Source organism: Falco punctatus (assembly GCF_963210335.1).
Source record: "Falco punctatus genome assembly, chromosome: 7".
In the NCBI taxonomy this organism is placed as follows: domain Eukaryota; kingdom Metazoa; phylum Chordata; class Aves; order Falconiformes; family Falconidae; genus Falco; species Falco punctatus.
Window position 1 is genome coordinate 68,979,323 of NC_137587.1, and position 25,184 is coordinate 69,004,506.

At 43.7% G+C, this 25,184-nt stretch overlaps 1 protein-coding gene across 4 annotated transcripts; it reads left to right on the forward strand.

Annotated features, from left to right (window-relative positions):
- Positions 1–9: 9 nt before the first annotated feature.
- Positions 10–17,196, forward strand: KIF23 (kinesin family member 23; the record flags this gene model as incomplete). 4 transcript variants are annotated; one of them, XM_080395008.1, is made up of 23 exons in its annotated part: positions 10–148; positions 243–309; positions 451–579; positions 1,645–1,750; positions 2,450–2,586; positions 3,227–3,336; positions 3,931–4,101; positions 5,056–5,097; positions 5,526–5,638; positions 5,782–5,903; positions 6,453–6,555; positions 6,859–6,938; positions 7,024–7,143; positions 7,675–7,834; positions 8,373–8,540; positions 8,769–8,926; positions 9,330–9,503; positions 10,202–10,381; positions 12,985–13,215; positions 14,211–14,293; positions 14,587–14,665; positions 14,776–14,846; positions 16,405–17,196. In XM_080395008.1, the coding sequence occupies exons 1-23, from the start codon at positions 138–140 to the stop codon at positions 16,418–16,420; spliced, it is 2,631 nt and encodes an 876-aa protein (XP_080251134.1). In that variant the 5' UTR covers positions 10–137. The 4 variants fall into 4 exon arrangements, with proteins under 4 accessions (XP_080251134.1, XP_080251133.1, XP_080251136.1 ...); XM_080395007.1 differs by having other exon boundaries at positions 38–148; positions 240–309; XM_080395010.1 differs by lacking the exon at positions 5,056–5,097 and having other exon boundaries at positions 38–148; positions 240–309.
- Between the last annotated feature and the right edge of the window lie 7,988 nt (positions 17,197–25,184).

Consider the following 25,184-nt stretch of genomic DNA (forward strand, 5'->3'; position numbering starts at 1 on the left):
CTGCGAGCGCTGATACGTTGCATTTGAATCTCCGCGCGCGCGCGTGCGGGCCGCTCGTTGGAGGCAGCGCGGAGCCCGGGCGGTGGCGTCTGCCTCGGGCGCGACCGTCTCGATTGTGATACCCGGCCACACGCGGCATGAAGGCGGTGTAAGTCGCTTCCCCCACACGCCCGGCTCGGCTCGGCCCGGCCCGGCCCGGCCCGGCCCGGGGCCGCCTCTCACGCTCCCCCTTCTCCCAGCAGAGCCAGGACGCCGCGGCGCCCGGCGCCGAAGAAGCCGTCCCACCCCAGCCTGAAGGACCCGGTGGGGGTGAGTGCGGGGGCGCGGGGCCCGGCGGCGCCGGAGCACCGGGGAGGGGGCCCTGGGGGCTCGGCTCGCCGCCGCCGCCCCCCGGGGCTGCGCTGAGGGGTGACGGGCCCTGTCCCCCCGCTGCCCGCCCTCTCCCCGCAGGTGTACTGCAGGGTGCGGCCGCTCAGCGGCCCGGACCAGGAGGGCTGCATCGAGGTGATCAACGAGACCACCGTGCAGATCCACCCGCCCGACAGATACAGGATATTCCGCAACGGGGAGTACCGGGAGGTAACGGCCTGGGGGTCGGTGGGGGTATCCACGCGTGTGCCCACCGTGGGGCAGTGCTCAGCTAAGGGGCTGCCTTCCAGCCTGGAAGCGGGGACTGGGCGCCTTTTCCCTGCGGTCGATGTTTTCCCCTGGCTTGCAGTGTCTCTTGCAGGGTGCAAATTGGTTTGTGCTTTCAGAAAAGTGGGTTTTCAAAACCAGAAACCCATCCAGAGCAAAAAGGCACCATCTCCTTAGCCATCAAGTATATTGTTCATATACGAAGAGGCTTCTTCTACAAGGTGGAGGAAGAGGGTAAAAGGAGCAAAAGCAAACCTGGCAAATATTTAGAGTGAAGGACTTCTTCATGTAGGACTGATTGAAAGGCACCAGCTCTAAGCTAAGCCAGACACGGATGAAATAATGGTTTAAGTTGGGCAAAAAGCAGTGTTTCCCTATTTATAGTATAGGACGGGGGCCGAGCTGCAGGCTGTGTATACAAAGTGAGGCTTAAATAAAATAAGCAAAGATTGATTAAAAATTTGGTAAACAAACCTTTGCTCAGAACCTTGAAATTCAAATATTTACATAAGTAGGTGTTTTGATTGAAAAGTGATTAAATTTATCCCCCAAAAAAGCATATTGAAAACCTATGACTGGAAATTGAGGCTAGACTGGAAAAAGACACAAGCTTAAAACAAAATGATTAAATGCTGTAACAACTTGACTTTGGCCATTGTAGGTGTCCGTTTGCTCAATGCTTGCATATTTTATGGTAGGAGCTCAAATAAATTTGAGCTTGAAACTGTAAATTGTGATATTCTCTAGTAACTGGGCTTTGTGATTGTTTTGGTTATTTCTGGACTTAACCTCTGTGAAAATGAGACTGTTGTTGCTCTTCTTTATACACATCTTATTCTCAGAATAGTTAAATTGGAGCAACTGCCCAGGTTCAAACACTGGTATAATCCTAAAGCAGAATCTTTTATCATTCTGGTAAGCTGATAGAAAGCAGTTCTAATGGATGAAGCAATGGACTTCTGGACAGGCAAACTTAAGGTTTAGTATGATGTATCTTCTTTTCTTCAGACGCAGTATTCATTTAAAGAAGTGTTTGGCACCCTTGTTGCTCAGAAGGAGCTTTTTGACGTGGTGGCTAAACCTCTAGTGGAAGATCTCATTCATGGGAAAAATGGTAAGCAATTTTGTTCTTTACGACTTCTCTGCACGTCTACCGTACAGTTTCTTATATTGCTATGATTTCATGTCTTTCAAGGTTTCTTAGCTTGTCTAACTAAAAATGTGTATCTTGTTTGCAATGGAAGGTTGCGGTTCAGCTCCCCTGTACAACATCCTTGGAAGCTCTTCTTGCCTTTCATTACTTTTAAACCTATTTACCTTCATTATGACTCGCATGTTACTTGTGTCACGGTTTAATCTTTTTGTACGCCATTAACTGGAGAAGCTGCTTTTCTGCAGAAAGTGATGGTTACCCACCTAAAGACTGACTACAGTAATCACTGTGTAGGGTTTGATGTCACGGTCCTTGAAATATCTGGCTTATGTCAGACTCCTCAGTAACAGTCGTAACAAATCAGCCCTCTACACCTGGGACTTGGCAAATTCCTTCCAGTTTTTGGCTTCCAAATGCAGTCTCCCCAGAGAGGATGATAGCTACTGTCAGCTGTAGTTGAAGCGACTATTGGTGATAGATGCAAACACTAGCAACGGCAGTGGCTTTTGATGGGCTGGAATGGTTTACTGTTAATTGTTCAAAAGGAGTCATTGTTTTTTTCCAAATATGTTTGACCCAGGAAAGACAGGGCACGTGATTATAACTGAGCTTTTCTTTGAGACAGCGAGCATGATTACATAAATCTCCTGTCCCTCCTAGGTCTCCTTTTTACATATGGTGTGACAGGCAGCGGGAAAACACACACAATGACGGGTTCTCCTGGTGATGGAGGGCTCCTCCCGCGGTGTTTGGATATGATCTTCAACAGCATAGGACCATTCCAGGCCAAGCGATTTGTGAGTAGTCTTGCAGTGAATTCTCCATGCTCCAGCCTAAAAACACTAGATAAAATGTTCTGTTCAAAGTGTTTCTCCTGTCTACTCATATGGCTGGAGCACTTCAACCAAACAGAACCCACCCCCTTGAGATTTGAAGAGCAGGGCCAAGGACACAGGCATAGTAGTAGCTAGGATGGACATTTTGTGAAGATGTATAGTTTGGCTATCCTTATAATTGTTGCTCATTCTTTAATTAACTACTTTGGAAGCTTCCTCTCTTGGTTTTTTGGGGTTTTTTTTGAGTTAGGGAATGAGATCTAGCCAAAGGAAACCATATCTAAAATAATACAGGAGATGCAAGGCTTTCCTCATGGTCAAACATCTCTGGATTTTTGGTATCTAAATATATTTGAAATAATACCGGAAGTCTTTTCCTTGGTAGCATACTAGCTTGGTAGCTTCTGCAAAATATTGTTTTCTTGGAAATATCTGTTTTCTGTCAGATCTACTTTGCATTAGCCAGCAGATCAAGTGTTAGTGAGGGGCATGGTATTTGTTAGTTGCCAGACAGCTTAATCAACTATTTTGTTTTGCTGGCCAACACCTTCTGTTCTTTAGTTTTTGTCGTTATATTGTCCAAATATATTCACTACTCCAGGTTTTTAAGCTTGATGACAAGAATGGTGTGGATGTTCAGTGTGAAGTAGATGCTCTATTAGAGCGCCAGAAAAGAGATGCCATGCCTGTTCCAAAAATTCCATCTGGCAAGTAAGTAACTATTGTTAACAGGCAGAATGAATTTAATTAATATAAATGTTACTCTGTTGTTTTGGTTTTAGCTTAACCATGGTCTCTTTATCCTTCCCTTGAAAAAAATAAAGAAAAATATTAATGGAAAGTTAGTATATTTCATGTGGTTTGAGCAATCGGATGGTTAAGTATTTAGATTAGAAGACTTAAAATCAGGCAGCGGGAGTCTATTTTTTGTACCAGTTAACCCATGAGTAAAGTGCTGTGACTTTGAGTGGGAGTACTGTGAAGTTAAACTTGGATATTTTGTGAAATAGTGAGATTGCTGAGTGGAGGATAGAAGTGTTGACTGTGCAGGAATTTTGCGAGGCATTTCTTACTGCAGCAGAGTACGGTGGTGTCAGATGAAACTTCATCTGCTTAAACTTTTCAGAATGCTTTTTTTTAATGTAATGTGACTGATTGTGGTGTGAATTGTAGAATGCTAGTGTGAGCGTTTCTATACTCACATCATACTATCTGTAAGTAGATTTGCTTTTTAACTGTGTGGTCTCTGTCTGATGTGTTAGCTGTCTGTGGATGCTGCAATCGCTTACTGTGTGTGTTTAACAGGCGACAAATAGATCCAGAATTTGCTGATATGATCAATGTTCAAGATCACTGCAAAGTGGAAGAGGTTGATGAAGATAATGTCTACAGTGTCTTTGTCTCCTATATTGAGATCTACAACAACTACATATATGACCTGCTGGAGGAAGCTCCCTTTGAGCCTATAAAACCAAAGTTAGTGTTATGAATACCGTTACTGCTACTTCAGTTACACTTTTGTAGGAACTGCATTATGTCTTTGCAGCTGTAATCTTGGCAAGTCTAGTTCAATTCATGGGAATCACTTAAACAAGCCACATGAAAAAGGTGGTGGCAAAGCGGTCCAGTATAGTATTTAAGTGTGCCCAGTACTGGTGGTGGTTTTGTTGCTGCTAAGACTTGATGCTCCCTTCCTCCTTATAATGGGAGATTAATAAGCAAATATTTCATTTGTTAGGGAGTGTGTTGTGTTATTGTATCCCACTGAGATTCTAAGTCTGTTCATGCTATTCTGTGAGTACTGTTCTTAGAGTGACTACAACTTGAAGAGTAAGCTGTTCCACAGCTGACATTATTTGTCCTGGAAACAGTGTATTGGGTGAAAGCTGCTGTTTTCTTGTTGCTTTATAGCTAATGCAAGTTTGCCTATTATTTCATTTATGTCAGTAGTTTCCATAAAAACAGAAGTGAATTGTCTTGTAAATGAAATTCTGGGTATTTTTTGGAAAGGTGTGTATTTGGCTGATGTCTAAAATTGGTAAATCTTGAGACAGAAAAAAGTCTGCAGGTGAGACTTTGAATAGATTTTTTAAAAAAACTCTAAATCCATTAAAGAAAGCCCTATGCCTGTCCATCAGCACATGTGTTAAAGAACTGGATGATTTGCAAAGACTAGAGCAAACCGTGCTCTGTCTCTGAAATGTCAAGAGCTGTCTCCAGGGTACTGATTTGAAAAGGGGTTTGAATATCTGTGAATGCTTTTTAAAGAAAAATAAAATTATTTGGTTTAGTGTTTGTGCTTATACCCAAAAATCAGCTGATGAGGAGCCTTGGATTATTTCTGTTTATGGAAGCTACAGTGTATACGTGAAAAGATTGTAGACACGAGCTAAATGATTTAATTTTTTTTTAACCCTGTTTTTTTGGTAGGTGGAACAATTGCAACACTCCTGTGCGAAATGGTGACTTTATGTATGTGCATAAGCATAGTATTCCCAATATTGAAAAGTGAAGTTTTTAGTAGAAGCAGAAAAGACGCTGACTAACTCCCTATCTCTTCTTGCTTTACTAGCAAATATAGAACACTGTTGAAGCCATCTTGCTTCTGTATGCATGTAGAAAAACAGTAGCTGCCATCCAAACCCATAATTTCCAGTAAGAATTGCAATTAAACGTAGCTTCTAAATTAAAGCAGTAGCTGAAGTGTAACTAATCTTGGCTGAGTATGTGTCCGTGTACTTGCACTTCCTCTTCCATCTGCTGTATGGATAATTGACATATTCATTCTGAATTTTGTACTTAAACAAAAAAAAATTTGCATGGCATGCATTGTTGTACAAAAAACTCCACTCAGTTTTACTGTTGGCTTTTTTTTCTTTCATTTGCCCTTTGTCTTTAAGACCTCCACAGTCCAAAATGCTTCGTGAAGACCAGAATCACAACATGTATGTCACAGGATGCACAGAAGTAGAGGTGAAATCTACAGAAGAAGCTTTTGAAGTGTTTTGGAGAGGTAAATCTTCAAATTAACTACTTAAGTTTGGTACAGAGACGTAATTCTTCACACTATCATGCTGAAAGCAGATTGGTCTTTGCCAGGTGGCAAGTTTGTTAAATAAAACAGGTTTTTGGAGGGATTATTTTTCTTCTGAACAGGTCAAAAGAAGAGGCGTATTGCGCACACTCAGCTGAATCGAGAATCTAGTCGCTCTCATGGTGTTTTTATAATCAAGTTGGCTCAGGCACCCCTGGATGCAGATGGAGATAACGTGCTACAGGTGAATTGTGGGGCAGGCTGTTAAAGGAGAGCTGTGTGTGTTAAGCATATATATTTAGGTTAGAAAAGGTGGTGAACCTGACAGCATGGCCTACTGAAACAGTTACTGTGTCTTGAGGGTTAGAAATTTCACTTTGGCAGAAATTAAAATTATTTAAATTTTTGAGTCTTTGTCAGAATTGATCTTTTCATCATGAAAATGGGGCATTAAATGGAGGGTGAAGCTGCTTATTCCTTTAGGTTTTAGCCTCTGCTGCTTTTGAGCAAAAACTATTTAAGATCTAAAACTTGGAGAATCTGAATGAGTGCAGACATGACTTGTGGCCCAAGACAAGGGATCTGCGAAACTTACAAGAAAAGCCATTGGTGCACAGCTTCTTACATTAAGGGCTGTAAAAATGCAGTCAGACTTTAAATGAAAGGCACAACGCGCGTTATTTTTAAGTGTGCATGCTGGTTTAGGTTTGGGGGGCAGGGGGTGTTCCCCTTACTCTATTGGAAGGAACATAGAGCTAATCATTAGCCTAACATAATTTGTTTTCTGTAACAGGAGAAAGAACAAATCACTTTAAGCCAGCTGTCTTTAGTTGATCTGGCTGGAAGTGAAAGAACAAATAGAACAAAAGCTGAAGGGAACAGGCTGCGAGAAGCAGGTATGTACCACCTTTGGACAGCCTGGTAATTCTACATGCTCGTGTTAAAGACTATCATAGGAAGAACTGACATGTTCTGTTACAGTGTTCAGTTGTCTGATTTGATGACCTCAAATCCTCCAGTTTGGAAACTGGAAGTTTTTAGTAGCACTTATTCTGATGCTTCAGTTAATTAAAGCAGTTATCTGTAACAAATACAACTTAAGTCCAGGCAATTTGTTCTTGAGTAAACTGCTAAGTAATTTGGGAACACGATCCAAATGGCTGCTTACAGAATTTTTTGTCTTGTGGGTTTTTTTTAAGGTAATATTAATCAGTCATTAATGACGTTAAGAACATGTATTGAAGTTCTGCGGGAAAACCAGATGTATGGAACAAATAAGGTATGCAGCCCATTATCTAATTGTCTTCTGATGATGATCTGGTGTAATGAAAGCTTACTAGATCTTTCATGTGCTTTATTTTAAGATGGTTCCATACAGAGATTCCAAACTGACTCATCTCTTCAAGAACTACTTTGATGGTGAAGGAAAAGTGCGTATGATTGTGTGCGTTAATCCTAAAGCTGAGGACTACGAGGAAAGCTTGGTAACTTTCTTGCAGATCTTGCCTCATTCCCTCCTTTTTTTTTTTTTTTGTTTGTTTGTTTGTCACTGAATTCTTGTACTTTAGTAGATGAGAGGAATGATAATCTTTGTTGCTTGTGCACTTCAGATAATCAAGTATAATATTGTAGGGCAAATGTGCCCTACAAGTCTTGGTTTTTATTCTTAAAAAGTACAACTGCTGCTTGTAAAATAGGAAAGGTTTCTCTTATGTACAGAGGTCCAAATAGTCCTATTTAGGTGCTTAATCCCTCCTGTGACAGTACTTGCAGAAACTTCAGCTATCTGCACAGTCTTTTTCACAGTTCCTTCGGGGCTGAGGTTGGGGAGGTTTTACTGGGAAAGTTTCTGGATGCTCCACTTCAGAATCCCAAGCTATCTAGTTGGAAACTACCAGAGATTATAGCTTGATAATGTCTTCTCTAACACTTTTATTGACCTAAAATATCACTTTTAAACTTACGTTGGACTGCTTCTGGTTAGTTTTGTTAAACTTGGTTTTGTTCTTTTGTAGCAAGTCATGCGCTTTGCAGAAATGACCCAGGAAGTGGAAGTTGCCAGACCTGTGGACAGACCACTCTGTGGCTTAACGCCGGGCCGGCGCTTTAGGAATCAGGCCTTCAGGGAGGAGCTCTCGCAGAAATTGGAGCTGCGGGGTGGCCCGAAAAATGGAGGTAAATACTAGAATGCTAGGTGATTACAGCACAGGGTTTTTTTCCTGTAAGGGAGCTGAAGGGTATTTTGAAACAAATTATTTGAGGCTTGAATGTGCAAAAGGAACTTCACTTAACTGTTGGTTGTGAGCCTTCTCTGCAGCTGGTACTGCTCTGCTCATACTGCAGTGTTGCCTGCCTGGAGTCTCAAAGTGATTCTTTCTTATTGGAGATCAGTTGAATTCATGGTCCTGTTAATGCAGCTCCTGAAAGGAAGTTGTGCTGAGGATGGTGCTTTGATGTTTTTGAATGCTTAACGCCTACTTTAGAAATCGGGAGTTGCCTGGAGCTATTATAAAGCAATGAATTGAGAACGTCACCTTTAATTTTTTTCTCAAGACTGTCATCTCTGCTGAAAACGTCTAGTTCTCATTAATTATTTTAAGTTCTGTCTGCTTCGTGGTACTGTGGAATGAATGATCTGTGACTGAGCATTGTCAAATGGGATTTTTCTGTTCTGTAGCTTGCTGACAGACTTTCTTGGCTCTAAATCTTACAGAAACAGAAGAGCAATCTGTTACAGAAATGTTTTTGCAGAACTTTCCACCGTTGCCTTCATGTGAATTATTGGATGTTAATGATGATCAAACACTTCCAAGGCTTATTGAAGTCCTGGAAAAACGCCATAAAATGCGACAAATGTTGTTAAAGGAGTTTGGCAAAAATGGTAAGAATTTGAACATTAGTGCAGAGCTAGATATTTTGTGTCATTATTACTACTCAAAGCATCTCTTTACCAACACAAAAGTAGTATGTTGTCTAGATTGATCATTTAAAAAACCTTTTCTGAGGTAATGAAATAGCTGGTAGTGTAAAACTGATAGGATAAAAACAGAACTGCTTTTGATATTACAGAGATGCAGTGAGAAGATGAAATATATCAATTCTCTTGCAGTGCTTGCATTTAAAACAGCGCTACAAGAATTTGACTCCAGTGTTGTATCCAAGGAAAACTATATTCAAGGAAAACTGTCTGAAAAAGAAAAAACAATAGCAGGACAGAAAATGGAGCTAGAACGCCTGGAGAAGAAAATTAAAACTCTGGAATACAAGGTCAGTTTTTTCCTTGTCTAAAGCTAAGCACAAAATGTATTTTCTATGTACTGTTTGGCAAGCTTCTTGACATCAGAAGTTGCTTACAAGATGAATATTAGAAACAAGATTTTGTTTCTAAAATCATTCTAAAAAAAGTAGTATTTTTAGGGGAACTTTACTGCACACTTAGCGCTTTGGCTTTCTTACGAGGTGAGGATTTTCTTAGAACATTAAGAAGGACAACTTATAAGAAAGTTGTAAAATCTCTTAAACTGTTTGCAGTGTGGACTATTTACCTGGACATATTTGTACATCAGCTAATATATTCTAGTATATGTTAAGTCAGATATAACTAGCAATTCTGGGCTTAGACGGTTGCGCTTCTAAGCAGCATAGCCAATTCCTTCCTCTCTTCCTCCAGATTGAGATTTTGGAGAAAACTACCACAATTTATGAAGATGACAAGCGTAATCTTCAGCAAGAACTAGAAAGCAAGAGCCAGAAATTGCAACGGCAGGCTTCCGACAAGCGTCGGTTGGAGGCACGATTGCAAGGCGTGGTGGCAGAAACAGCCATGAAATGGGAGAAGGAGTGTGTAAGTGTACTGCCATATCCATTAGAAATGAGTAATGGAGCAGTGCCGGGGGAAGCTGGACAGCTTGTTTGTCCTGAGTGTTTTTATACAGTAGTAACGTTAAGAATGGAGATGTTCGGCTTTTAATTATGGGCTTAACAGACATTTTGAACTTAACTTTTTTAAATGTAGTAAGGTATGATAAATTCATCAAGGACTTTTGATGCAGCTAGAGCAGCTCTCTTAAGCACTGTGTCACTTCAATACGTAGAGTTTATTCTTTTGGGTTTGTGGCACTCTGAGTGATTCTCTTCTGTCAGTTGTCTCTGGAAGCCTACTGTCAGAATTTCCCGTTTATCCTCATGTAAACTCCTATTCAGCTATGCACTTGACAAGTGATAAGGGAAGGAAATCTGCAGGATTACCTTTTACTACTGCAGGACTGTTTACTACTACGGGATCATTGATAAAACTGTGGTTAGACATGTTCCCATTTGTCATAAATTAGGAAGCAAAATTATTGTGGCATTAAATATGGTATTATTTTATAATCTGGGAAGTCTTTCTTTAGCTTGGTATGTGGTTATTTCCAATAGCTTCTATCTCAGTGGGGAGGAATTTCGTTCCATGTGGAATATGCAATTCTCTTCAAACTTTCAGCACACTTATTTGTGCTTTTGTGTAAGGTACTTCATGCTTTTCCTTGCTTGTCTTTGTAGGAGCGTCGTGTAGCAGCAAAGCAGCTGGAAATGCAGAACAAACTTTGGGTGAAAGATGAAAAACTGAAGCAACTGAAGGCCATTGTTACTGAACCAAAAAATGAAAAGCCAGAGAGGCCTTCGCGGGAGAGAGACAGAGAGAAGCCTGTTCAGAGATCAGTGTCTCCTTCACCAGTACCTGTAAGTGGCCTTTGAAACACCTCCTGATTTAGGGAAAAGCATATTTAGAAGAGCAAACTAAAGTGCAGGCTACTTATTTTTAGTGACTAGAAATTGGTTCCCAAGCACAGAATCTAGATAACTTAAACTTGCTTTGAATTCTTTGTCTCTTGTTGTATTTACCAGTCGGTGATCTTTATTCGTGCTTCTACCTTCTAAGGCTACTGGTGCTGGAAGAATACCCAATTCTTACTGCTGTCACTGCAACACAATACCTCTCCAAAACTTTAAGCTTGAATAGCTGAATTGGCACTTTGCACATTGTCAGTGTTCATTGTTTTGTTGCCTTACAAATTGACAGTTCTGTTATGTTCACTAACTCCTTTCCCGTTCTAGCCTTCTAGTAACCTTACTACTCAGGTCCCTAACAGCCAGCAGCTCGTGAGCAGCCAGCAGGTGCATAGGCATTGTAATTCTTGTAGCAGCATTTCTGTGGTATCCTGTGTTATGGAATGGGAGCAGAAAACCCCTTCGTACAAGATTACCGGTGGCACTTCTAGTGCAAGGAGTAGACACCAAGAACCAGAACAAAGTAGAGACTATAAGAACTCAAGCAGAAGGCGAGGGGTGTGCTGGACTGGAGTCATTGAGGTTCCGAGGCATAGAGATGAGCTAGAAGTAGAAGAGGATTGATACTGCAGGGTTAGTGCTGCTCCTGTCAAAAGCTAAACGTAGTGTTGTGTAGTCTGGCTCAAAACCTCATTACAGCTGCTCTCTTATATTGAGCATACCTAATGCAGACTGGAGTTTTCCCCTAAATGTGTTTTGCATAGGACAATACTGTTTCCAAACTTGAGTCTCGCTGCTTACTTTCTTGACTTCTTAACTCGATGTTTAGAAACTCCTTAAAAGCAGCGTGTGTATTTCTTGCTGGCATGTAGATAGTGCTTGTAAGGAACTCTGAACCTAGCTAGACTTTTTCTCTAGCTACGAATGTCCTTTTGATTTAACTTGTGTCTGTCTCCTTGAATCTGTCTTGCAGCCTGCAATTTACCGTAGTCTGTTTGGGCAGGTTAAAAGGTGGTCTTATCAGCCATATCTGCAAATGTCTACTGGAAGTAGCGCTTGGACAAACATCTCACTCATGTGACTGTTAACTTGAACTCTCTTTGAATAGTCTCTTCCCTAATTTTCACATCTGTGTTAAAACTGGGGGCTTTCCTTACAGGTGGGAGACTGGGTTTTTTTTCATTGAACTGATGCATGCAAATGTTTATCGGTGGCGTCTGTCACGTTATAGCACTGTTGCAGTGGCTCAGGTAAATCAAAGAGAATTGTACAACCCCAGCTTCTTGAGAGAGCTTCTTGGGAGGAGGAAAGCTTATCGTGGCATGATTCATTTTGGAGAGTGTCCTCGAAATTTCCTGCTGGCCCTTAGAAGTAAGGGAGATGCTCTTAAGAAAATGCTGTTCTAGTTAACTAATACATGAATCGATGTCAGCAGAACGAGAGGTGTGGTTTCTGCCACAGTAAAATGTGACCGGTGGTAGTGTGCCCTCTCCTTAGAACATAACTTCTAAGGTACCTTGGCAGAACTGTTTCAAAAAAAATCAAAAAAATAAGTACTTGCTCACTAAAAGGTGGGGAGAAGTATTGAAATTCATTTTTTTATGGAAGTTTTTTGGCAAAAGCCACCTTCCCCTATATATGTTTAATTTTTAAGAGCTGCTTTAGACTTGTAAGAGGCTTGCCTGTAAAGGGTACAGCCAATCTCATGTCTACTGGTGAAAGAAATCCTAATTGGTGCTAATCACCTGAAAATGCAGTAGATGGGATTTGTGTTCCCAAGTTTGGGTTGTGTAACCTCACCAGGATTCAGAGATCTCAAAAATTAGTGTGTAAATGTAGCAGAGAGGGTCTACAAATACTCTTTCAAAAGCCCATTCAAAGATCTTGAAGGGACACCGGTTTTTGAACAAGTTCTCAAAATGTTCTCATTTTCCTGAGCAACTGACAATAGCCTTCACGTTCGAAAAATAAAAATACATGAACATCAATCGTTTCTCATGGATTTCCAGCAGCTGAGTTCAGAAGCACTAGCACGGGGGATCCTTTCTCTGCTCTGTTTACTCAGGAGTGTTACAGGGTCTTGCATCCTTTTAGAGATGTTGGAAATTCATGCTCGGTCTGCTTGCTTTACTACCTCAAATACATTTTGCTTCATGAATGAATCCATGGAAACATAAATTTATCTTTTTTTCTGGTTGGTTAATATGTTCATAGCAATCTGTTTTGATTTGGAAACTCTGGAGAGGCATTACCAAATGTAAAGTTTCCTCAAGGAGGATATCTTTATTGGGTATGGAATGCAACAGATTGGATAACACTTAGCTAAAAATTACAGGAAGTAGGAATTGGCACGGAAATTATCCATTAATAATTTTATGCAAGGCTCTTGGTAAGGGTGCCTTTCAGGATTCACTCTGAAAGCACTTTAGGAGCGAAGCTTTGATCTTCATACAGATACATCTTAACCAGACCTGCAAAGTTTACTTCTGCTAATGATTCCCTCTGAAAGATTTACAGCGTGTTGATTTCTTCTGATTCTCTTCCACCCTGATCAGAGTGCACCTCCAGTTCGTCCCAGACACAGACGGTCACGCTCAGCTGGGGAGAGATGGGTAGATCATAAGCCACCTTCTAACCTGCCCACTGAAACAGTCATGCAGCCACATGTCCCTCATGCCATCACAGTAGCGGCTGCAAGTGAAAAGGCACTAGCTAAGTGTGACAAGTATATGCTGACGCACCAGGAGCTAGCCTCTGATGGGGAGATTGAAACAAAACTAATTAAGGTAAAGCAAACGCCTTCGTCGTAAACTTGTGATAATCCTGTCAAAACCTATTTCTGGCAATGTATTTGTGCTACAGGCTTACTGGCTTGCAAAAGGGTACCTTTGACTCGGTCTGCTAAGAGATTTCATTTGAAAGTTTTGTGTAGCTGGATTCAAGGGAGCTTTTAGAGTCTGAAAATATTGTTCTTGAACTTTATCGTTACTTCATATAAACAAGCGTGTAATCGTTTATCTTGGTCACCATATTCCTTGAAAGTAATTAAGTTGGTTTCTTTCCTCTAGTAAAATGCAATAATCTACGTGTAGCGAAAGCTTCGTAGACTTGTGGCTGCAGCTACTCCTGTGGAGTCAGTCTTGTTGGAGTCATGTTATTTGATTTCCACTAGTGGTATGGGTGAGCGTGCTGCAGTGATGGATGCTCAAATGCTCCAGGACATAATTTCTAGTAGTCAGCTGACAAGCAAGTTGGTGAGACAGCCTAGGCTTTGAACGCTTGCAATGTTTGCGTCCCAAAACACTGACTGTATTTATCTAAGGCAAATTGAGAGCTCTTTGTGATTTGGTTCATTTTTCCAATATTGCCTTTTTTTCTTTTTAAGTTTTAAAAAAGCCTTCACTTCTGTAAGGTAACCTTGTAGGTAGCGACGTTTCCAAAAGCAAAGTCTTGCATAGCTGACAACGTACCTGTTCATGCTGTGGAATGGAACTATTGAAACTAAGCCTATGACATCAGTTCAGTGGTATTACTTAGTTGTCAATATCATATAGAAATCTTTGTCTTAAACTGCTCTGTGGGTGTCTTGCATGATCATCAGGGTAGATGATGTTTGCTCTTTATTGTCCTGTGTATAATAAGATATACAATGGGGGACGCTGTATTTGCACACGTGCTTGCTGGCTACTAACCTGCAAGGAAATGGCAGTTGTGAAAACCAGTGCTGTAGCTATTGTACTAACCCAGTGACTGTACCTTGTTAATTGCTTTTGCTTTTCAGGGTGATGTGTTCAAAACCAGAGGTGGTGGACAGGCTGTGCAGTTCACAGAAATAGAGACTTTGAAGCAAGAATCTCCAACTGGGTGAGTTGTGGCCTTAATTTCGGGTTCTGACACTGCTGGAGATGCATAACTCCAGCAGTGCCTGTGTAACCGCTTTAGGTCCAAATGTGATTGAGCAGGAAGTTGTCGCATCTAACTTTGAAATCATGCAAAAGTAACTTGGAGAGGTTTATACATACTGTAGCTGCTTTTAAGGCCGGTCTGCTGCTGAGAGCAAAGTATTTATTTAGGAAGTATAAAATGCATTCTCTTGTGTACAAGAATCTGCTAAAGTATGTGATGCTTGTAACTCTTTCCGGGTACTCCTCTTGCAGTCGAAAGCGAAGATCATCTCCCAATCCTGAACCACCCGAGGATGCTGCGGACTCTGAATGCACTGATGTAGAAACCAGAGTAAGCCAAAACGGGGGCATCTTGTGCTTGGTCTGGATGAGCGTTTGGGGTAATGCTGATAGCTGGGTTGGGGGTTAGCAACAGAGACTGATTTTTCTGTGTCTTCTCAGTGTTCTGTGGCACTGGAGATGAGGGCAGGGTCAGCTCTTGGACCTGGATATCAGCATCATGCTCAGCCCAAGTAAGCGCATCTCTCCTTTGTAGCTGGGGTATTGCATTCTCTTTCCTGATAACATCTACAGTGAGAGAACTTTTTTTCTTCCCTCCCTTGACCTTGCTGCCCTTCCCGCTTTAGATTTGGTGTGCATACCTCTTTAATACTGTAAGATAAGCAGGCTTATTCAGTGTTGGAAACTGGTGACAGGATGGATAAGCAGAATTATTAACTTGTCTTCTGGATAGAAATCTGGCGTTTAGTGCAGTGAGAAGAATGTCAAGTTTGATCTTGTGCTATCTTGGCTAAAAAGCTGGGAACCATAAGATGCCTGACAGGTCCAGAGTGGAATAGGGTGAGGGGTGGCAGTGACAAAGTACTAAGCTGTATTCCCTCTTCTGTCCCCTAGCTGTTATTAGATGCTGGTGTAGTAAAGAATACTCATTTTTGTATGTTTAGGTAAATTTAAATTAAAGTTACAATATGGAGTAGGGAACTAAGGCAACCATAGGGACTCCCTAATGGTATACTTGAGCATATATGTACATATATAACTTGAATTGCTAATATTCAAGCTGCTACCTGCTGTGTAATTGTCGAGGCATCTACTAAGGAAGCATGGGCTTTAGTCATGCTGGAAGAAATTTGCCTCTTTTTCAAATGCATAGATAACAGTGGAATCTTCGGGCTGTCTTATCATTCCCTAACGTGGCAGGATCAGTGGCAGCTGCACACATAAATGCAAGCTTTACCAGATTGGAAGTCCCAATTTCTAGCAAAAAGCCCAAATGATCCTGCAGTTTGTAAGGCTAGTGCCGATATTTGAGCCTCACATGTAACAAAACGCTTCAGTGACAAATGAAATGCTTCAGATAAGATAGTTTTGTTAAACTAGGTGTTGCAGAACAGAAATCAATATCCAGATTTGGCCTCTTGTGGATAGGTGACTTCCACGGCACTGTTAGCACCTGTTCAGCTCAGGGACAGAAAATTTGCAGGTTTGCAAGACATGTTGACAGGCGGGAGAGAGGGCTGGAGAGGTAAACAGGTTTCTGTGAAGCCAAAATCAACTAACTTACTAAACTTATTGCATTTGGAATCCAAAAAGTTTAGAAATATGGTGAAAGGGTGTTTTGGAGAGTGTCTGAACTCTGTAATCCCCCTTTCAGATTAGGTGACAAATACCTGCCTTTCGTCATGTTAGCATGTACTTTATTACATCTCATTAGAAACTGGAATGTGCTCAGGGTGGCTACTGCTACTTGCAGCCTTCCTACAGCCTTGTAACGTTGTAGCGAATCCTTTAGTTCGCTTGTGCAAGTTGGAGCTTGTATTTGTTTTCACTTATTTAATAATTTAAACAAAACTTTATTTTATGCTCACGGCTGCCTAAAAAAGAAAGCAAAATACAAGTGTTTCTGATAAATAAGCTCTTTGTTTTCTTGTGTCGTTGCATTTCTTGGGAGGTGTGTGAGACTTGCGTATACAGCAGAATAGGTAAATAGGCTACTGACTACTGTTATGGAAAACTGCTGCTGTGTAAAAACTGAAAGTTGTTTGTGGCTTTTTTCTTTCCTTTTTTTAGGCGAAGAAAACCGTGAACTTAATGTACTGCGTTGGAAACCTCTTGATTTTATCAAACAGATGTAATATCTGCTGCCAGTGATAAACTTGATAAAAATTGCTTTATTATTACTACAGGCTTATATTTTATATAATGGCCTGTGCTAGGCAATGGTTAAATGGGAGATACTCCGTGCAGTCCCAAAGAAGCATACGTGTGGGTGTGTATATCTTAAATAGATGTACGGGGGTTCTGCCATTGTGTCCTCCGGACTTCTGAAGAACACCTGTCTTGTGTGTATGAAGCCCTTGTTATTAAGCTGTATCTTTATAGGCTAATGAGACAAGGCTTTTGCCTTGCGTGTTTTTTTCAGCTTTTTATAGTTCAAAATACTTCTATTCTGGTCACTTATCCTTTCCTTGACAGGTCCTCTGTTCTGAAGAGGCATAAATGCTGCTATTTATTTAGATGGAGTAACGCACTTTAAGAGTGTTTCTGTGCCATTTCATATTTTATTATAAATAGCAACAGTTTGGTAATACGGATTTCTTTGTAGAAGTTTCTTTTGATTATTTAATATGTAAGTCAGCTTGTGAAAACACTTCAGCCTTCAAACCTTCATAGTAATGAAGCAAGAATACTGATAAGATGAGTAATGGTGACTTGACATCAGACCTACTTTATTTTGTATTGCAAGTAAATAATTACATTTTACATCTGTAGATAGGGGTAAAAGGTAATTTGCTCAGAGTTACGGTGAGAGCTTTCTATGTGTTACTCTGCAAACATGTTTAAATAAATACATTTATTCAATGTCTTTTGCTAAGTGTATTCTTGTTACTTAGTTTCTGTAGCTTAGCACGCCCCTACGGTAAGCACCACAGCATCTTGACTGTGTCTTGTGCAAAGGCCTGTGAATGAATGCACCTTTTGGGATACTTCAGAACTTTAAACCAAGGAATCTGCTTGGACGTTTAAGGTTGTCCAAAACATATCTTTTTTTTCATGTCTGCAAATTTCTTTGAAGGGTAGCTGGTTCCATTTTGAGTGACTGCCTCATTAAAAGGTGTTGAAGCTTTGGATGTTTTTTAAGCACATGAGTGCCTGTTTGTGGCTTGTAGTTTATACCTGTAGGTATAAATAAATGTTTTTTCAGGCAGTCTATGAAGAGGCTTATAGTCTTAAAGAAACACCATCTTTTCTGCAGGTCAGAGGCCCACAGCTGGAGCAAAAGCTGTACAGAGGCAGTAATGGCTGGTGCTAACACTGGCCCCCAGTAGGCTTAGCGTTCACCTCGCTAAGAGCAGGCTTGAGCATAATCACTCTGAGAAAGCGTGAGGTAGAGCATTATTCTACTGTCTTGAGCAGACAGTGCTGCTTAATGGTTTCGGAGGCACTTTGCTTTAGTCTGGGAGACAAGAAAAGCTGCTTCAGAAAGCTCTGAGCAGAGAGCTCTGCGTGGCAGGCGGGCACCTGTTAAACGTGTGTTCAGGGTGCTGGTGAAGTACAGTTTTGCTTTTATTTACTGCCCGACTAGTTAAATGCAATGTCTTAGAATATGGCTGATGTCGTAAGTGGCAAATAGAAGAAGAAATTGGGGGGAGAGGGGGAAGCCTGAAGAAACGGAGCCTTCTGTGAACTTGGTGTTGGGCCAGGCTGCCCAGGGAAGCGAGGGGGTCGCTGTCCCTGGAGGTGTTTAAAAGATGCGTGGATGCGGCGCTTAGGGACGTGGGTTAGTGGTGGGCTTGGCTGTGCTGCGTTAACGGTTGGGCTTAGTGATGGTAAAAGTCTTTTCCAGCCGTAATGATTGTACGATTCGAGGATTCTGTGAGCTCAAGAGGCAAATCCCTTGCTGCCTGGTGCCGGGGCGCTGGGAAGCGGCAGGGCTGTGGCTGCGTGGCGAGCCGGTGCCGCTAGATGGTGTGAAATAACCATCGGGGCTGGGGCTGAGCCCTCTGCCCTGCCCTGTGCTGAGGCAGGCTTTGCCCTCCGCCTGGGGAGGGAATTCCTCCTTTCCGTGCTGCTGAGCCTTGGGAAACCCCTAACCCGCCCAGTGGCTTCCCTGTGGCCACCCATCTTCCTGCCTTTTGCCTTTATGGGAGGATAGGGATAGAAAGGGCAGCCAACAGAAATAACGAAAGAAGCTGAAATAAGGCCATATTCCTACTTCTGGCATTTAAATTAACTCCTTCACATACACTAAAATAATTCACCATTAATGATGAGCCAGCTGTCAAATGCATTGTCTCTTTGATTTGGATTCAATCATCCTGTCATCAGCGTTAAGTCTTACTGAAAGTGTTACTGGGGAAACCTGGGAGGGAGACATGAGAAACTGATGCTGAGAACTTTGTAAAGGAAAGTATTTAGCTACAGGATGTGGCTTCGAATGCAATGTGAAAGGCATTCTGAATTTACTTTCAAAATACTGGTTTTAGTATCGCTGGTGGCAAGGGATGCGTGGCCAAAGTGTTATTTCTCGGTCCTTGCCAAGTTCTGTATTTTGATGCGTAATGTTTTTGCAACAGCTTTGCTCAGAAACTTCTTGTTTTGAAGGAGAAAGCCGTTAAGCACAGAGAAATAGTTGCTGCAGCCCCTTTGTCCTATTATAAAGGTTAATCAAAAGTGCAAATAGGAGACCTTGCTAAGGAGGGTGTCTGTCCTTGCCGGTGCTGTGAGGAAGGTGGCAGCACGGTAACGACTACTCTGGAGCTTATGTTTCCTTCTGGTGTGCCTCAGCTGCCCTGGGGGCCTGTGGCTGGGCTATCTGTGCTGCTTTGTGCCTCTGAGCACAATTTCAGGGCCGGGTGAAGGCTGGGCCGCTCCTCCTGGCTTGATGTCTTGGCTGGTCACCACCCGTGTGCCATGCTGCGCCCTCTCATCTTCGTTGGTTACATCTTTATTTACTCAAATGCTATTATTCCCTCCTGTGATGAGTGCCATAGATAGCTTTAAAGATTGAAACCTAATGAGTGAGAACGAGCTTTGTGAGCTGCCCTGGGTTTGTGTTTGGAGAGAAGCAGGACTGGGATGGGGGCTGGGGCTCCGCTCGTGAAGCCCGTTAGTTTGGGGAGGGGAAGGCAGGGGGGCTCTGCGGCAGCAATGCAGGAGGGGCTGGAGGTGCCCATTGAGCTCGGCTTTCTAGTCCAGGTCTAGCAACGCTTTTCCGTCGCTCCTAGCCCAGGTCTAGCAACGCTTTTCCGTCGCTCCTAGCTCAGGTCTAGCAACGCTTTTCCGTCGCTCCTAGCCCAGGTCTAGCAACGCTTTTCCGTCGCTCCTAGCCCAGGTCTAGCAAGGCTTTTCCGTCGCTCCTAGCCCAGGTCTAGCGATGCTTTTCCATCAGCAGAGTTGCGTTTGGTGCCACTCAGCCACATTCCTCTGAAGTCATCCCTCATGTCTTTGCGTCTTCTTCACATATTTACTCTCGCACATAGTACTGGCAGTGTTTACTCTGCAAAGATTCCTCCAAGACTTAGCTAAGCACACAATTTACTCGGCTAACAAGGGCTGGCATTTATTGTGGGTATCTTTGTGTACTTGTTCTTTAGTCTCCATCGACATTCAGTGGGAAGCATTAAAACAAACAGCAGCACGCAGTAGGAGGGTTGCCTGTACCAACGTTCCTCTGTGAAATAGCTGAACAAGGCTGCCTGCTTGATGTTGGCCAGGGCCGGCTCCCACTAGTCTGCTGTCAGTGAGGATGGAGAAGCCTTTTTGAAGCACGTGGGCTTTTGGGAAAAATTTTCATCTTCGGAAATTCAGTTTTTTTTTTTCTTTGCAGAGCATGTATACTTTTCTTTATGATTCCTTTGAGCCTTGCACTGGTTGCAGCTAATGCTTCCTGCGAGCCGGTAAGGAAGTAGCCCGATGGAGTAACTCCAAGTTCAAATTTCTAGTGGGCGAGCTTTTGGGGGGTAGTTAGCTCTGAATTTATTGCCTAATAATAGAGCACTTTATTGGGCTTGTAGCAGTTTATAGAACAGGGGCTCTACACCCAAGGACGTCCTGGGGTCTCGCTGTCGGCAGCAGGGATGTTTGCTCAGGATCTGTTTGCTCTGGGCTTGGAAGTGGCAGCACCCACTCGCCTGCCTGCTGGAATGTTTGAACCTGTTGCCAAGGAGAGTTCAGTTCTACATGCAAACAAAGTAACCAGTGTGATTAGTGATTTTCTTCATTTAAACAGGGTTCATTGCAGGTCCTTCTTGTTTCCGGCAGTCCTGTCAGCCAACAGGATGATACCATACTCGTGTGTGATGCATCATGCCATGCTGTGAAGGCTCATAGCCCGCTGGTGAAAACAGCTCTTTAGCGCTTCCATTCTGAGGCTCATTTCTGTGATTTCTGCTTCACGTAGGGAAGCCTGCAAAATTTCTGCACTTCCAGTCAGCTGCTTTTCTCTCTGGAAGATGATGAGCTTGCTCTGTGAGCAAGCCTGGTGACAGGAATCATAGTCAGTTTGCTTGTGTTTTAGTTCCTTAGCATTTGTCGGGAATAGAGAACTGAATTCATGTTTACCTTTTGAGGTAACAATTCCAGCCACAAGGCTGAAGTCTGCTGTTAATGCTGCCTGACCCCCCTGCCAGCTCCAGATTGTCAGTTTCCTACTGGCAAAAGGTGAAGGCTCTGGACTCTGTTGCCTGTGTTGCTTGGATGTTCTTGGCATTAATTGGCTGCAGCATCTGCTGAGTAATGAAAAGCAGAAGAATAATATGCAGGCTCAACCCTGAAAATGTAGATACAGCGAGCTGGAGTGGAGCTGGTCTTGATCTGGGGCTGTTCCAAAGTCTGCGGTGGAGAACGGGTTGAGATCGGGTACGAAAGTTCAGGACGCCGATCTTCCAGGTCGTGTTCTGCCTCTCTGCGTCTGCAGCAGTGAATCACTGCTAAGGATGTCAGTCCCAGAAGCCTGCAGAATTAGCTGAACTCTTCCCAGTGAAGTTAACGGGGTTTTACTGCCTGCCTCGCTAGCCTGCCTGCTCTTTTTGCCAAGTGCCTCACAAAAAAAAAAAAAAAAAAAAAAAAAAAGTGCCTGCGCTCTGCTGCTGTGAAAAGTGTTCTGGCTGAACCCGGGCTGTGCGCTGGGCAGGCTGCCAGAGGGAAGGGGAGGAAAAAGCTGATATGGAGGAGCCCGTTTGCTTTTGGACCTGGCAGCTCCTGTGCGTGCTTCACACTTGCATGCTGACATGCTCTGACCCTGACCTGCGTGGCTACAGCTGTTCTCAGCCTGGCCACTCACCCGGGGACTGTCAGTCTCCTGATCCTCCTGCGTTGCCTGGTGGAAGCTATTTGCAGAGAGGGATCAAAGGCATGGCCAAAACCCCTGACTATCTAGGGGGTAACGGAGGCTGGCTGGGCTGGGAGTCAGCTTCTGCCTCGGAGTCATCGCAGAACATCTATGCGTTGGCTGTGCTCGCCAAGCGGCGCTGCCCGAAGGGACGAGAGCCAGGGCTCTCGGTGCTGCTGCCTGGTCCTGGCTGTGTGATGGGGAGGCAGGATGGGCTGCAGGGGCAGGCGCTGACCTGTGATGGGCAACTCTGGGGTTCTGCAGCTGCCCCGTCTCTGTCAGACCTTGCTCAGCACATAACAGGGATGCAGGAATTCATCTGGCTCCGAACACTGCATCCCCCAAAATACAGGCTGGGATCAAAGAACAGCCACTGCTGGCTGCTTGGGATATGCTTGCTTTTTAGTGATTATTTTTGCTTTTAATCTACTTTCTCCAGTGAACTGTTTTCTATTTTCCACTCCCTTTTGTGGTCTTCTCTCTCATGTCCGACCCTGGTTATTGCAGAGCGTGTGTGGCCTGTGTTGTGGCTCTGTGGTGCGGGCAGTGCTTGCTGGCCTGGGGTGGTCCGTGGCGGGGTGGCTTCCATCTTCCCACAGCTCCATCCACCGTGATGGTCTGTGAGTGGTACTTAAGGGCTGGGTATGAAGTGAAGGCTGGAAGCTGACTTTTTGCAGGAATCAGCTTTTGCTTGCCCAAAGGAATTAAAATTAGAGTTGCTTTTCTTCTGAGAGGCTTGCTGTTCATGGCACAGCGTGAATAATTATAAGCAGTAATCCTGGCAGGCACAAGCAACCCTAACGAAATTGTGGCAGCAGATGAACCGCTGGCAGACTGCAAAGCCTGTGTTGGCAGAACGGGATGGCATTGCGTGGGGACAATGCTGGGAGCAGCGTCTGAAGGCTTGTGGATGATGAAAATCACCTCGAACCTTACTACTTCAGGCAAAACCATTGATCTTACTGGGGAGGGCAGCTGATGTGAAAAACAGCTGGTGTCTGTGACAGCTTGGCAGCATCTGCATCCAAAGGATGAGGCTTTATCCTTCCTCATAAACAGGGCAGATGCTTATGTGCAGACATCCCCCAGCAGTGCTGGTGGCCATTCCTTCTTCAGGCAGGACCTGCTCCGGCAGCCTGAATGACATATAAGTAACGATCTTTTCCAACGAACTGCTCCCTGCTTCCCAGAAATAGCATTTGTCTCCAGTGTCTGCCTTGATTTATGTTGAGTTCAGATGCCGTTAAAAATAATCCTCCCACATGCTAAAATTATATTGTCTCTGATTATAGTCAGCTTTGTGGACGAAGTGCCTATAAAAAGATGAGTAAAGGGTGCTCGGGGATGCACAGTTGTTTTCCGTAGGAAGTAAGTTTGTCCTTTGCTTTGGTCAGAGCTGCTCTGCAGGGGCAGGGATGGCGTTGGCACGGATGGATCGCCCCGAGCTAGCTCCCAGGGAAAGGTGGCAGGCTGATTCCTAGTTTGCCCCCACCAAGAGTTCGTGTTGGCTCCCTGAAACTGGATGTGCAAGAGTTAAACGCATTACTTAACCTGTAGTTCAGATGAAAACTCTTTAATTAGCGAGCAAGGAGTTTTAGCTGGTAGTGAAGCCTCCTCCTGCCCCACCAGCTCAGTTGTTCTGGAGCTTTGAGTACTTGGGTTTATTTTTAAAATACTGCGAGCTGCTCTTGTTGTTTTATTAGGAAAAAAACTAGAGCCTGTAAAATACAATTCCCTAGGATAGAAGGCTAATCCTCTTATTTCTACACATTTCTGGATGATTAAATGGCTGGATTATTTAAGTAGTGATTTGTTACTAGATTGCATCATCAAGGAGATCTAAGGCATAAATATTAGCTTTGGGCTTTTGGCTCTTTACTGTTGAAAGGGTTAGAAGGTGTTCTGCAGACAAAAGCCAGAGAAATTAAATTAAATGAGTATGTGGAGCAGCAGGTCACGGTGAAGTCCCTAAACCCGTATTGGCTCACAGAGCTTTAACCTTTACAGAGAACACGTACAGTAAGCAACATCGGCTTTGCCTAGTAAATCTTGTATCCTACTGTGTTTCAAAGCGAACTGGCCCTTCTGCTGTACTTGGAAATGTTTTGAAACCATTTAGGCTTTTCCTTGCGCTGCTCCAAGTCCTGGCAGCTGTTCGGGCTGCGTCTGCCTGGCGAGGGGAGTGCAGGGGGCTTGGGGTCCCACGGCAGCCCCTCGCTGTGCTCCCCCGCCCTGAACCCCTGGGGTATTTTTTGTCCTCTTGGGGATGACCCTATTCTGTCTTTTCCATGAAGCTGTACACACGCCTTCATTCTTGCTGTTAGTAAAATCCTTATATGCTGCCGAGAATGAAAAGATGATTGCAAAAGTCCTTTTTTGGCTTTGGTTTATTAAAAAAAAAAGGACTTTTTTTTTACACTGAGTGATGAAGTGCATGCAGGAGGCTGTTCTGGTAACAGCAGGATGAAAGAGCATCCTATCATGCTGATGCTCCTTGGGGTGTGGGGTGGAACAAGGAGAGAGAAAGGAGAGGGAAAACCTCTCTACTGGGCAGCTGGAGGAGAAGCAGGGGGGTCCCTTCCCTGGATGAGCATCCTCCTCCTCTGGGTCCCTGGCCAGGCTCCAGTGGTGGCGGTGATGCTGTGGAACATCTCATGCCTTCTCCCTGCTATGGTTGCATCTTTTCTCAAGTCCAGCTCAGGCTCCCTTCTGGTGGCTTTTTTATGATGCTACCAGCACTGATTGGAATATATCTAATTAAGTGTGGTTGTTTGGCACTAATTGGTTGTTAAGCCTTATGCACGTGTAGCGTTGGGCAGTATTTATCGCATTAAAATGACTATTACCTGTGAGGCTCTGTTTGCTCTAGCAAGCTACAGACTAAAAGATACGAGGTGAAAGGATCTTGGTGCGGAGTTACAGACTAACGGATACAATGCTAAAGGAGGAGATAAAGGGAAAATCGGATGGTTTAAATGTTAGTGACCATCGGTTTGATAACAAATCCAGCACAGCAGTGACTAGGATCCTGCCAGTGCAAGGTGATGAGGATAAGAGCACTTGGGACACCATGGTGTCTTCACCCCCCGGCCTTGGGTGCGCAGGTGAAAGGCTGTGGGTGGAAAAAGCAGGACGCGGAGCAGCAGGTGGTGGACTGTCAGCATTGCAAAGCTTACCACGCTGTCAACTTCTATATACTGTTTGCATTTTGGTGCTTTCGGGGTGAAATGAGCCTCCCCCAGCCCTGACCTCTGCCTGCTGCTCAGGACCCTGGCTGCAGCTGCTCAGCGTGGCCCTAGGGTGCTGGGGAGGGTTGTCGTGTGATGGGGCACCAGGAGTTCCTTACCTCCATCCTCCCCTGCTCCGAGCCTGGGGGGACCAGCCCTCCCTGGGGTCTGGGAAGGGAGGGAGGGCTGGGCAGGCAGCAGGCTGGAGCCCAGGGGATGGGCAGCTTGATCAGGTCCTGCAAAGATGCCTGGTGAGTTTTGGAGAGGTGGGGGTTTGGGGGGGCTTTGCT